General features: G+C 41.3%; 1 protein-coding gene across 5 annotated transcripts in view; it reads left to right on the top strand.

Annotated features, from left to right (window-relative positions):
• Positions 1–14573, top strand: part of ANKS6 (ankyrin repeat and sterile alpha motif domain containing 6) — a 65562-nt gene that overhangs the window by 27211 nt on the left and 23778 nt on the right. For 3 of the 5 annotated variants that reach the window (XM_010357629.2, XM_010357630.2, XM_010357631.2), the window contains exons 11-12: positions 687–856; positions 12926–13112. In XM_010357629.2, coding sequence (XP_010355931.2) covers positions 687–856; positions 12926–13112 — 357 coding nt within the window. The remainder of the gene's footprint in view (positions 1–686; positions 857–12925; positions 13113–14573) is intronic. The other 2 variants (XM_030919752.1, XM_030919751.1) reach the window with 1 other exon arrangement.

Here is a 14573-nt window from a genome sequence, read left to right as displayed (position 1 = left end):
AGGCTGGTCTCGATCTCTTGACCTTGTGATCCGCCCGCCTCAGCCTCCCAAAGTGCTGGGATTACAGGCGTGAGCCACCACACCCGGCACCTTTCTTTTATAATAGTTTGAGATTACCTGTAGATTTGGGGAAGCAGGGTGAGGGAGAATGGCAGTCAGGGTTCAGTCAGGAAGCAGACCACTCTGAGCATTATGGAATTGGGAATGTATTGACTCAGTCTTGGGAGTAGGTGGCCACATAAAGGGAGAGTGAAAGGGAGAGGGACCAATTGCTCACTAGCCCTCCTGAAACCCTGGTGCAGCCGGACAAGGTGGTCTGTGCAGCTGCTGGCTGGCACTGCAGAGGGACTGCTGCGGGTGTCGGGTGCAGGGTGTTGTATCTGTGCCTGATGGGGCCAGCACGAGCTGGCCATGGCAGGGGGAAAGCAAGGATGGACTGGGTTTTGCCTGTGCTGCTGCTTCCGACCTCTTACCATCACACCTTCGCAGCACAGGGCCTGCTGCCTAAACTTCCACCTCCCGGTTCTCCTGCAGAGTTCTCCTGTTGTCAGCCCTGTCCTGGAGCCACATGGGGAAGGGAGTCTGGGAGACTGACTCCAACCCAGTCATCACACGGCAGTCCACCACCCTTGTGTTGGAGTAAGCCCTCTGTGCCCACGGTGTTCACTCCTTTTGTGTTTCCTCAGGTGGCAGCATAGACAATGTCTTGTCCCAAATCGCTGCCCAGAGGAAAAAAGCAGCCGGATTATCGGAGCAGAAACCCAGCCATCGGTCAAGCCCTGTGGGGCTAGCACTGGGGTCCAGCCCGTCAGAGCTTCCAGCCTCCCCTGCAGGTGGCAGCGTTCCCGTTGGCAAGGTGCTTGTTCTGTGCGTCCTCCTCCTGTTACACTCAGATTCTGTCCTAACGTGGCCCACTTGCCGGGGAGCATGGGCAGTGCCTTAGTCATGGGACAGGACTAAAGACAGGCCCCTTCCAGCCAGCCACTCCTGGGCTTCATGAGAAGGGCTGAATCGGTCCCCCGCACCAGGCATTTACCTCCTCTCACATCTCCAGGTTTGAGGGGCATTGGGCTGCTGCACAGTGGCAGGGTACACACCCACTTCCTGCAGCCCCACACGTCACCCAGCACATGGCACACTTTTGTTCCTTGATGAGGATGAATGGTTTAAGAGCATGAGTTGAGGAGCAACCTGCCTGGGTTCAGCTCTCAGCCCCATACCTCAGCATTTAGAACAGGGCCTGGCACAGGGTAAGCCCAGGTCCGTGTTGGCTGTTCCTATTGACAGTGTTCTTAGTGGTCTTTGTTGTCCTTCAACCGTATTCATCCGTTGTGTACATCCTGGGAGCATCTGCTCTGTGCCTGGCACAGCTAACAGTGAGGACCCAGCTGTGAACTGGGAAATTTGGTGACCACTCTAAGGACACAGGCAGTCACAGCTCAGTGTGACGGGTTGTTGTGAAGCAGCAAGGATGCTGTAGGGGCACAGATGGGTGGCCCTACCCAGGTTTGATGGCATCAGGGCCGTCTGGATGGGGATCTGAAGGATGAGGCTGGAGCCAGGTGAAAGGGGTATGGGTGGGCCAGGGGTATTGGTGCGACTGTTCTGGGGTGAGGGAACAACTTGTGTAGCACTCCAGAGGCTACAGGGAGGAGCTGAAGGTAGGACGTGAGCAGTACAGAGCCGGGACCTTGCCTCCCTGCTTCTGGGCATTGTGCTTCCATTAATGCAGCCAGAGAACAGTCACCACATTGTTAGCGTCTACAGATTATGCAGTAGACAAGAAAACCTAGATGCCTTCCTGGAACGAGAAGTTTTTTAGTGCCTTCAGACTCTGCCTCTGCCTCCTGAACCTCTTCGCCTTGGTTGATATCTGGTGTGAGCCCCCAGAGTGCGGGTTCCTAGTTGTGAATGTGAAGTGGCTCCTCCACCAACTGGCTCCCTACTAGTGCAGCATAGCCCTTTCCTCCTCTGAGGGGACTCTGTCCAGGCATAATCCTACTCTTCATAGTTCTTAGATGTCATAAGCTTCCTTCGGTGAGAAAAGTCTGAACACAGAAAGCCTCCCTCATCCATGGACCTTTGCCCACCAAAGAATCACCTCCAGAGATTTATGCTCCCAGGATGTACATGTACTGTGTGAGAAATAGTCATTTTTTCCCCAGCTACAGTTGGTTACACAACTCTTTTTGTTATTCAAGATCCCTTATGCAATAGGACCTATATAATTAGATTCCTTTTACAGTGTAGCTCCAGAAAGATTCTTTCTCCCTATATATTCACTTATTTTCCATTTTTTTATCTTCAAAATAATTTGTGTAAAAGTCCTATACGATTAAGTTCCTTTTATAATTTGGCTGTGGGGAAAAAAGTCTCTACTGATACTTCGATATATTTTATCAGATAGTAAGAATTTTTATAATTATTGTATTTCTTTCTTTGCCTTTGCTACTAGGAAACTCAGCTACTCATGAAGTGTACTGTTTTGAGGCTTTGATACAGTGTTTCTTTGTTGTCTAAAATTTTGTTTATTTTCTGATGGTCTTATTGGATGTGTTATATATTAGCTTCCTTTAATTTTTGTTGGAAATAAGCAGACATTTCCAAGTTATAAATTATATTAACTATTATTTATATATTAAGTATTAACTATTATTTTGATGTATTGATCATACATTATATATAAGTATATTTTGATGAAAGGAGATTGTATCAAAAGATGCATTCAGGAAGCCGTAAACTGGGGAAACCATACATTTCAACGATCACCTGACATTTGTAACATAATGTTAATAGTATGTTATGATCTTGGGGAGCTGTCTAAAAATTCAGATTTCTGGGCTCCACCCCAGCATACCTGAATGAGACTCTCAGGAGAGAGTCTGGGGAATATTTTTCCTGCCAGAGCGTCTATTGCAGCCAGCCCAGTCCAGGACTCATAGAAACCACAGCCTTAAATCAAAGGACATAGAAGTGGGTTTTCTATCCCAGCAGCAAAATAGAGACATGAAGTGCTTTTTCAAAGATTACCTTAGTAAAAATTAGAAATTAGTATTCAAAATATGAGCCTCCTGAATCTGGTTTTTGTACTTTGCTTAAAATAACTTGCTGTAATGGTGGAATATCCACAGGGCATGGCATCTAGCAGGGCCATGAATCAGTGTGATATGAGCTCCAGGAGACATGGCATAGATGTCATTATAGTGTGCACCAATACTTCCCAGATCTCTGGAGGCCAAAAGGCCTGCTAGATATATCAGCTTTCTATTCCTACCCTAAAACTCAGTCATTTCAGACAAAAACATTACTTAGCTGCTTGTGTGTGTGTGGGTCAGCAGTTTAATCTGGACTTATGTGGGCAGTTCTCTGGTCTGCAGCGATCACTCACCTGGATGGTGGCCGAGGTGGCCAGGACAACTGAGCCACATGTGTCTACAACAAGCCTGGACATGGTCTCATGGCAGTGGCTAAAGGCATGGGTTGAAAACCAATCGGATTGTTTAAGCAAGTTAGTATGCCTATGGCAGGAGAGCATACAGAACTATGTGCAGAGGGAAGGGTAGAGATGATGCCCTTAACAGAATCAACCTACCACTCAAGGGATATTGAGAACAATTCAAATATTTCACAGAATCCCAAATAATCTTATATTTCCACACCTCTTCCCCAGTATGTTGCCCATATGGTCCAGAGTTTCATGTTACTCGCTTTTGGCTGGGCTAGATCTGTGGGGATATACTAATCATCTCCTGCTTAATCAGAAATTCTATTGGGGATTGTCTGTCTTCATGGAAAGAGCAGAGAAAAGAGAGAAGAATATACTAGTGGTATAGCCAGCTTTTTGGCAGTCTTTCAAAATCTCAGGGAGGGTCTTCTTTTTCCACTCAGGCATATAATCAGCTAGAAGGAGCGTTAAAGTCTTAGTAGGAAGAAAGATATATCCATTTATGCTTATAAATCTCAGTCTATACTCTATAATACGTCCAATTTTTAGCAAAATTTACAAGACATACAAAAAGACAAGAAAAACCACACTCCTTAGAAATGAAGCAATCATGATAATCAGATCTGACAAAGGTGTTAGAATATTTGACAGGGAATTTTAAATAACTAAGATTAATATGTTAAAGGTCCTAACAGAAAGTATAAACAACATGCAAGATCTTATGGGTAACTTTGGGTAACTATTTTAGTAGAGAGATGGAAACTATGAGAAAGAACCCAATGGAAATGTTAGAAATAAAAGAACAGTAATGGAGTTGAGAAATACCTTTGACAGGCACCTCAGAAGACTTGAGGCAGCCAGGGAAAGAATCAGTGAACTTGAAGTTAGATCAGTAGAATTTACCCCAACTGAAACACAAAAGAAGAAAGAAGAAACACATACAAAACAAACAGTACTCAAAAGTCATGGCATGATATCAAATGCCATAGCATAGAGATAATTGGAATCCCTAAAAGAAGAGAGAGAGGTGGGGCAGAAGGAATATGTAAAGAAATAATGCCGCCGGGCGCGGTGGCTCACGCCTGTAATCCCAGCTCTCAGGGAGGCAGAGGCGGGAGGATAGCTTGAGCCCAGGAGTTTGAGACCTGCCTGGGTAGTATAGCGAGACCCCGTTCTCCACAAAAAGGGAAAAAAAAAAAAAAAAGACAAAGAAATAATGCCTAAAAAATGAAAAGAAATAATGGTTGAGAATTTTCTCAAATTGATGACAGATGCGAAACCACAGATCCAGGAAGGTCACAGAACACTAAATGGGGTAAATATCAAAAAGAATATACGCCTCCATATTATGTTTAAACTACTAAAAACAAGCCAAAGAGAGAATCTTGAAGGCAGCCTTTTCTTGAAGGAAATTACATACGGAGAAACAAAAATAGGAATTATAGCAGACTTTTTGTCAGAAATCATGCAAATCAAAGACAGTATTGTGACATCTTTAAAGTACTGAAAGAAAAAACTAGAGTCATGTTGGCTCATAAAATGAATTGAGAAGTATTATCTCCTCTTCTAGTTTTCTAGAAGATACTGTGTACAATTCTTACTACCTTTTCCTTAGATGTTTGATAAAATTTGCCAGGGAAACCATTTGGGCCTGTCATTTTCTCTTTTGGAAGGTTTCAACTTACAGAATGAATTTCATTAATAGATATAGGACTATTCAGGTGTTCTATTTCTACATGAGTAAGTTTTTGTACTTTGTATCTTTCAAGGAATTATTCCCTTTTATCTAAGTTGTTGAATTTATGGATATAGAGTTGTTAATAGTATGTATCTATTACCATTTTATTACTTAGGATCAGTAGGAATTCCTCCTTTTTCAATCCTGCTATTGGTAATTTGTGACTTACCTCTTTTTTTCTTAATTAGTTTGGCTAGAAGTTTATCAATTTTATTGATGTTTTCAAAGAACCAACTTTGGTTTTATTGATTTTCTCTATTTTTATGTTTTCAATTTCATTGATTTCTGTTCTTATCTATAATTTCTTTCCCTCTACTTCCTTTGGGTTTTATCTTGTTTTTCTAGTTTCTTATATTGGAAGCCTAGATTACAGTTTAGAGATCTTCCTTTTTTTCTAATACAGATATTTAATGCTATAAATTTACCTCTATGTGATGCTTTTTCTACATCCCACAAAATTTGATATATTTTAATTTTAATTCAGTTCAAAATATTTTCCCCTTCTCTTGAGATTTCCTCTTTGGCCCATTGATTATTTAGAAACATATTGTTTATTTTTCAATTATTTGTTTTCCAGAAATCTTTCTGTTATTGGGGATTTTAGTTTAATTTGATTATAGCTCTGTTTCTAGTTCTGTCCCTTTAAATGTTTTGAGGTCTATTTTGTGCCCTAGAATGTGATCTATTTTGGTGAATTTCTCATAGGCAATTGGAAAGAAAGTGCATTCTGTTGTTATGGTTGAGGTAGAGGAGTTCTATAAATGTCCATAAATGTCTAATTAAGTCTGGTTGGTTGATAGTGTTGTTCATGTCTTCTATATTCTTACTGATTTTCTGTCTACTTGTTCTATTAATTTCTGAGAGAGGAGTTTTAAAGTGTCCAACTATAGCTGCAGTTTGGTCTATTTCTCCTTTCAGTTATGTTGGTTTTTGCTTCACGAGCTGTGTACACATTTAGGATTGCATGTCTTGGAGAATTGACCCCTATATTATTATAGAAAATCCGTAAGATTTTCTTTTCTCCTAAGATTGAGAACAAGGATGAATTTTTATGACTAACATGAAAAGAAAAATGACAGACCAATACCTCATGAATATAAATGTAAAAATCCTTCACAAAATATGAGCAAATCTAATCCCATGATTAAATAGAAAGTATAATGCCTTCTGACCAAGTGAGGTTCATCCCCGGAAGGCAAATCTGGTTCACCATTATAAAATCAATCATTAGCTTTCACCGTGTGAACAGACTAAAGAAGAATATGCAGAAAAAGCACTTAACAAAATTTAAAATCCATTCATCATTAAAACTCTCAGCAAACTAGGAATTGAGGGAAACTTCCTGAATCTGACATAAAATATACATAGCCAGGATTATACTTGATGGTAAAATATTATTTTCCCCCTAAGACTGGGAACAAGGTTGTTGTCTCTTACCTCCAACTGTCAACTTTGTACCAAAAACTATTGGTAGTACAATAAGGCAAGAAAAATAAAAGGCATACAGACGGGAAAGGAAGAAACAAAACTATCTGTTCTTAGATGACATGACTGTCCACATAGAAAACTCCAAAGAATCTACACAAAAGCTCTTAGGATGAATAAGTGAGTCCAGCAAGGTCTCAGGATACAGTACAGGTCAATATCCAGAAGTCAGCTGTATTTCTCTACAGTAGTAATAAACATTTAGCATTAGGACATTTAGAATTTTTTTATTTTGAAATTTTAAAAATATTTATAATACATTTAACGCGTATGAAATTGAAGTTATGTGAAAATGTATTATATGGAATATAATACTATAATATACTTAGGTATAAATCTAATAAAATATGTATAGAATCAATAGGTCAAAAACTACAAAACACTGATCAATCAAAGAAGCTTAAATACATGAAGAGATGGAAGGCTTGCGATTATGAAGATGCCAATTCTCTGCAATTTGATTTACAGATTAAATGTAATCCCAATCAAAATCCCAGCAAACTCTTTTTACAGAGATCTAGAAACTGATTATAAATTTTATATTGAGATACAAAAAATTGTAATAGTCGTATGAAAAAGAATAAAGTTGGCAGGCTCATACTACCTAATTTCAAGACTTACCATAAAGCTCCAGTGTGGTATTAGCGAAAGGGCAGACAAATAGATGAGTGGAACAAAAGAGAGAGCCCAAAAATAGACCCACACAAGACAAGCCAACTAAATTCTTTTTTCAGTGGTACAAAGGCAATTCAGTGGAGAAAGGGTAGTCTTTTCAAGGAAGAGTGCTGGAACAATTGGATGTTCATATTGCAAGAAAAGGAACCTCCATATATATCTCACAGTGCCAAAAGCATGGTACATAAAAGAAAAAATTGGCAAATTTGGACTTAATCAGAACTCAAATCTTTTGCCTTGCAAAAGATACCATTAAGAAAATGAAAAGTCATGCCACAGACTAGGAGAGAATATTTTCAAATCATAGATCTGGAAAAAGTTTTTTATCCAGGAACCAGGTGCAGTGGCTCATGCCTGTGGTCCCAACTACTCGGGAGGCTGAGGTGAGAATATTGCTTAAGCCCAAGAGTTCAAGGCTGCAGTGAGCTGTGATGTTGCCACTGCATTCCAGCCTGGGCTACAGAGTGAGGCCCTGTCTGTATAAAAAACAAACAAGTCTTTTTTTCCAGACTAAATAAAGAACCTTCAATTCAACAATAAAAGTAAATGTAAAAATGGGCAAAATATTTGAACATATACTTCAAAGAAAATATAAATATGAAAAGATGTTTAACCATCATCAGTTACTAGGATAATGCAAATTAAAACCATAATTAAGAGAACTATATACCTATTAGACTGGCTAAGATTTAAAAAGGTACAGTTGCTGGTGACAAATGTGGAACTACTGGAACTCCCATGAATTGCTAATAGGAATGCAAAATGGTACAGCCATCTTAAAAAAGATAGGCAGTTTCTTATAAAACTAAACATTCACTTGTGATGTGACCCAGCTAACTGCTGACTACTAGGTAGATTTTTAAAAAATTGCTCTTCATGCAAAAATCTGTGAATCTTTGTATTCGTTTTACAAAATAATCACCCCAAACTGGAAACGTCCCAAAAGTTCTTCAACAGGTGAATAGATAAACTAATTGTAGTACATTCATTCAATAGAACACAACACAGCATCACAAAGGGACACACTGTTGATACATGCGATTGCCTGAGTGAATCCTAAAGGCATTATGCTGAGTGAAAGAAGACAGACCCAAAAGTCTACAAATTGTGTGATTCCATTTATATGACATTCTGGAAACAGCAACACTGTAGGGATGTGTGATAACTGTGAAATGTGTATTTGGTCTTCATCCAGTTTCCTGTCATACAATTCCTAAATCCTTAGAATCTCCAAAGTGATGTCATTTTGTGTGCTAATGAATTTAATGATGGCTGGCAGCCCCTAAGTAACTTCAGGATGGCAGCCAGTCACAGGAAAGACCAAGGCAGGATTAGAGGGTTGAGCCTTTCACTCTTCCCCACAACCTCTGGGGAGAGGGACAGGGTTTGAAGGTTTAGTTGATAATCAGTGGCCAATGATTTAATTAATTGTGCCTCTGTAATGAGGCTCTCATGAAAACCTGAAAAGGACTGGGTTCAGAGAGCCAAACAGCTGAACACCTGGAGACTCCTGGAGGGTAGTATGCCCAGGAAGAGTGTGGGAGCTCCTTGCGCCTTCTGCCATGCCTTGCCCTGTGCATTTATTTATTTGTATCCTGGTAATATCTTTAAATTTTTATTTTTTTCATTGACACATAATAATTGTACATATTTACGGGGTACATAGTGATATTTAGATACGTATAATATATAGTGATCAGATCTGGGTAATTATATATCCATCATCTCAGACACTTATTATTTATTTGTGTTGGGAACATTCAATATCCTCTTTCTAGCTTTTTGAAACTGTATATTATTGTTAACGGTAGTCATCCTGTAGTGGTATAGAGCACTAGAACTTATTCCTCCTATCTAGCTATAATTTTGTTTTTTTTTTTTTTTTTTTTTTTTTTGAGGCGGAGTCTCGCTCTGTCGCCCAGACTGGAGTGCAGTGGCGCAATCTCGGCTCACTGCAAGCTCCGCCTCCTGGGTTCGCGCCATTTTCCTGCCTCAGCCTCCCGAGTAGCTGGGACTACAGGCGCCCACCACCTCGCCCGGCTAGTTTTTTGTATTTTTAGTAGAGACGGGGTTTCACCGTGTTAGCCAGGATGGTCTCGATCTCCTGACCTCATGATCCGCCCGTCTCGGCCTCCCAAAGTGCTGGGATTACAGGCTTGAGCCACCGCGCCCGGCCTAATTTTGTATTCTTTTAACAAATCTCTTCCTGTCCCTCCCTTCCCACCTTCTAGTATCCTCTGTTCTACTTTTTACTTTCATTGATCATCTTTTTAAGCTTCCACATGTGAGTTAGAGTATGTGGTGTTTCACTTTCCATTCTTGGCTTATTTCACTTTACATAATGTCCTCCAGTTCCATCCATGTTGCTTTGAATGACAGGATTTCATCCTTTTTATGGCTGAATAATATTCCATATAAACCAGTAAATGTAAGTAAGTGTTTCCCTGATTTCTGTGAGCCACTAGCCAATTAGTCAAACCCAAGGAGGGAGTTGTGGGAACTCTGATTTATAGCCAGTCAAAAGCACTTTGAATGACAGGATTTCATCCTTTTCATGGCTGAATAATAGTCCATATAAACCTGTAAATGTAAATAAGTGTTGCCCTGAGTTCTGTGAGCCACTAGCCAATTATTCAAACCCAAAGAGGGAGTTGTGGGAACTCTGATTTATAGCCAGTCAAAAGCACAGGTGAAGCAATCTGGGACTTGCAGTTGGCATCTGAAGTGGGGGCAGTCTCCTGGGACTGAGCCCTCAACCTGTGGGATTTGATGCTGTATTTGGATAGATCATGTCAGACTTGAATTGGAGGATACTCAGCTGGTGTTCACTGCAGAACTGATTGCTTGGTTGGTGTGTAGGGGAAGAAAGCTCCATACGTTTGGTCACAGACACATTCTGTGTTGATTGTTGTGGGGTAAGAACAGAGGAAAAATAGTTTATTTTTTTCCTCTCTAGTCACAGGATGGAACATAGAGTATTTGTTTTTATGGCTTGGGGTTAGGAGGAGGGATTAGCTAGAAAAGGACCGCTTAAGGACATTCAGAGGATGATGGAACTCTTCTGTATTGTACTCTCTTGGTGGATACATAACACCGTGTTTGTCAGATCCCGTGGAATTGTATGCAGCAGAGCTATTTTTTTTACTGTATGCAAATTAAAAAAAAAAAACAAAATCAACCAGGAACCAAAGATGTAACGCAAACTATGACAGAAGGTCTAAGGTATTACAAATGAATGACCTAACCACATTGTAGGAGGTGGAGGAGAAAATCGTGTGTTGAGTGGATATTAGGCTAAAGACAAAAAGTACTGTATACAAGTATTGTATTCTAGATGATATTTTTTTTCTTACCAGCATATGGGCTAACAATTCTGCTATCCTTACCAGGATATAGGCTAAAAATTTTTTTTGCATACATGTATGCTTAACATGTATACCAGGATTGAATAAATAAGTAGCAAAGTTTTTACTGTCAGAGACAGAATCAAAGGAAGAATGCTAGAACAAAACCTGTGGATGTTGGATTGAAGTCAGAGATATCAGTATGAATCAGTATGAGTGCATGCTTTTAAATACACAGAGAGTTGCACACACACACAGTTAGTAGATATAAAAGTAGATATGACTATGTGTGTATACATGGGTTAGTGTATATGTGTCTTTGTCCACTTTGACGACTTAGAAGCAGTGATGTCCCAGTACTGGTGAGCAACCTAGTGCCCAGATTTTGGTTTCTAAATACCGTTCTCTAATAAAAGGGACCTTGGAAAGCTTTGGAGAAGTGGTTTATTCTAGTACTGGGTCAACAGAAATATAAGATGAGCTTAAAGTATTTTGTGGTGTCAGAAAGTAGGGAAATACTTTTAAAAAGAAAGATGGCACATGTCAGAAGGGTACAGGAGCCAACCCAAAAGATCTCCCAGTGGCCAAAGCTGTAATAATGAGCTACAAAATAACAGTAATATTGTATTATGGCCCAGAGCATAAAAAATACCCATAAGCCCATACTGATAGGAATAAATGATTGAGCAAATAAATGGGAGAGAAAGAACAACTCTTCCTTACAGAAGTATTATAGATAATAAATGTGGAAGGAACGAGGGTGATTGAAAATCACCGTGGGAACACCACTGTAACACTTGCCTCAGTGAGACTCGCCAATGAATGCAAAATTAATGGACAGAACCTTAATAAATAGTTACCCAAAAAATCTTCTCCCAAATAATATTTTATTTTTTATTTTTATTTATTTATTTTTTGAGACAGTGTCTCACTTTGTTGCCCAGTCTGGAGTGCAGTGGTACGATCTCAGTTCACTGCAACCTCTGCCTCCCAGGTTCAAGTGATTCTCCTGCCTCAGCCTCCCAAGTAGCTGGGACTACAGGCGCCCACCACCACGCCTGTCTAATTTTTGTATTTTTTAGTAGAGATGGGGTTTCACCATATTGGCTAGGCTAGTCTTGAACTCCTGACATTGTGATCTGCCTGCCTCGGCCTCCCAAAGTGCTGGGATTACAGGTGTGAGCCACTGCGCCCAGCCCAAATAATATTAAAAAGAAAAATAGTGACTTTATAATGGAGAAATCTGGCAGACATCCCCTCATGTAAGTGATGAAGGTTACCATCACCAGTAATCAGATACTATGTCCTCTCTGCATAACGATGCACTGAATGGGCATACCACCTCTGTGGTCATTGCCCCCTACATTCACAAGCACATCTAATTATGGGAAAACATTAGACAATCCCAAAATGATGTGCATTCTTCAAAATACCTGACCAAGACTTCAAAAATGTCAGGGTCATGAAAGACAGGGAAAGACAGTGCTGTCACAGGTCAGAGGAGCCTACGGAGATAAACCTCAGCTCCATGCAGCGTGGGGTCCTGGATTGGATCTCGGACCAGCATAAGGACATGAGAAGAATAGCCAGTGAAACACAGTGAAGTCTGTAGTTTAGTTAATAGTGTTGTGTCAATGTCAGCTGCTTAGTTTTGATCATTATACTGTGATGATGTAGATGTTAATATCAGGAAGCTGCGTGAGGGGTATATGGGAACTCTATTCTATCTGTGCAGCTCTTCTATATGTCTAGAATTATTTCAATGTAAAAAGCCTTTGTTTTAAAGCTAACCAATGAGAAAAAGGGAAGAATACCTGTTCTTTGGTGAAAAGCTTGGAAGTGACTGGTGTAGATGAAGGAGCATCAAGAACAGAAAGAGACTTTGTGCCTCCGTAAGCCACACTTTGATTTTACAACTGGTTAACTGAGGCCCAGAGAGCTCGGAGGACTTGGCCAAAGACACAATGCAAGTAGCTGGAGGGCAGGACTGGGACGGGGTTTCCTGACGCATAACATGCAGCTATTTGATCTCATCCTGTCTCTGCTCCAGGGTTGGATGTTCCTCTAATTGTTCTGATACTGCTGTTTCTGCTTTGCATGTTTTTAAAAGTAGATTTCATAGCCCTGGTTAAACATTGTGTTGAGTCAGATACCGCCCATGTTCCCTGTTGTGGGTGTCTGTTTTCATCATTTCTACCCTACAGGCGATGGCTTATGTATTTGTCTTACTCTGTTCAGCAGAAATTGGAGACCAGCAAGAGGCCTCCATCTGGAACTTCCACTACCTCCAAGAGCACCTCTCCAACCCTCACGCCCTCCCCCTCACCCAAAGGGCACACTGCAGAGTCTTCAGTGTCTTCTTCCTCATCCCATCGGCAGTCCAAGAGCAGTGGGGGTTCCAGCAGTGGCACCATCACAGATGAGGGTGAGTCCCCTGAGGGCTTGAAACCCCACCTATTCCTCTTACCATGATGACCTGGCAGCGAGGAACTGCAAGGTGACCTTAATTGTTGTAACCATCCTAGGTCAGGTTTTAAGAAAATTTACAACAAACATGTCCCTCCTTTTCTCTGATTCTGCCTTGTATTTTTGTCTTCACTGTGTAAAGGTATGGTACGCTCCCTCGGAGTTTTTGAGTATAGGTGAGTTTTGTTTATATGCACAAACATACACCCGTGGAAATGCTTCTCCAACACAAACTTACTTTCCCTGGACCCTGGACCAGTCAGGATTCTTTCAGTTGCAAGTGAGAGAAACTCCATTCACACTGGTTCAAGGAAAAAAAATGAAACCTGACATTTCATTGGCTCATATGATGGGAGTGTCTAGGGTGTGCTTCAGCCATGCGTGAATCCAGGTGCTTTGGGAGTGTTTCTAGGTCTCACGTAGGCTTTCTCCAAGTAGTGGCAAGCAGCTTCAGGCATAGTTTTGTCTTCGTACTAATTTTTCAACCCCAGCAGAAAGAGTGCTACTTTCTCAGTAGGTCCAGCAAAATCCCAAGTAAGGCCATTGGCTTAGCTGTATTTATAATGACCTGGGTCAGTTGCCCATCCTTGACTATCTCTGTGTCCACAGGGGTGGAATGTGTTGATTGGCCATGCCCCTTGGGTCAGTTGTCTGCTTTGGAGCGGAGTTGGGGTCAAGCCTGCTGACATTTGTGTATTGGAAGTAGGAGAGAAATAGTTCCTCAAAGGAAAATTTGGAAATACTGTTTCCAGGAGGAGGGGGATGGGTGAGGGCAAGCAAAAGCAGTTGATGTCTGCTGCAGCCAGGAGAGCCTCGGAACCTGCCTTGTGAATTACAGCCTCTGCAGCCCCCATGCGGGAATGATGAGGGAAGGTGGAGTGGGTGGTAGGGCAGGAGCAGAGGCTTTGCACTCAGGCCCCAGGAAAGATAAAGGCAGATGAAGAAAGGAATCTCATCCTTTTAAACTGCCGTCTAGTGGCCCCTAGGAGCTGGGAGGGGGGAAAGAGGAAGGGAGCTTTGGTGAGACCTGGGGCCCAGGCAGGTGCAAATCGAGGAATATAGATCAGCAGGGAGGAAAATCTGATTGTGTATGTGGCCCTCACAAATGCATTTGTGGGCGGCTCGCTGCAGCTGCTGAGGAGGAGGGTGCTGAGCAGGTTCTGCTGAGCAAGATAAGTTGGAATCACCTGCACAGGCTCTAGTCTGTACTAAGTTGATAAATGCGTGCTGCCACTGGTATCCTACTTATTTGGGGGCTACTTTTATTGTTTTGTGATATCCAGTGTGATCATTTATCAAGGCCTCAGAGGTTCACCAGCAAACTCATTCCTCCCCACCCGTATTTTCTATGTGGAGTCTTGAGTTCCACACTCGTGAATTCTCCCACCTCTGAGGTTTTCAGGAATTGAAGCCTCTGGAA

This window comes from Rhinopithecus roxellana, chromosome 16 (assembly GCF_007565055.1).
Source record: "Rhinopithecus roxellana isolate Shanxi Qingling chromosome 16, ASM756505v1, whole genome shotgun sequence".
Classification (NCBI taxonomy): domain Eukaryota; kingdom Metazoa; phylum Chordata; class Mammalia; order Primates; family Cercopithecidae; genus Rhinopithecus; species Rhinopithecus roxellana.
Note: the sequence above shows the minus strand (reverse complement) of the source record. Positions and strands in the feature narration are given on the sequence as shown.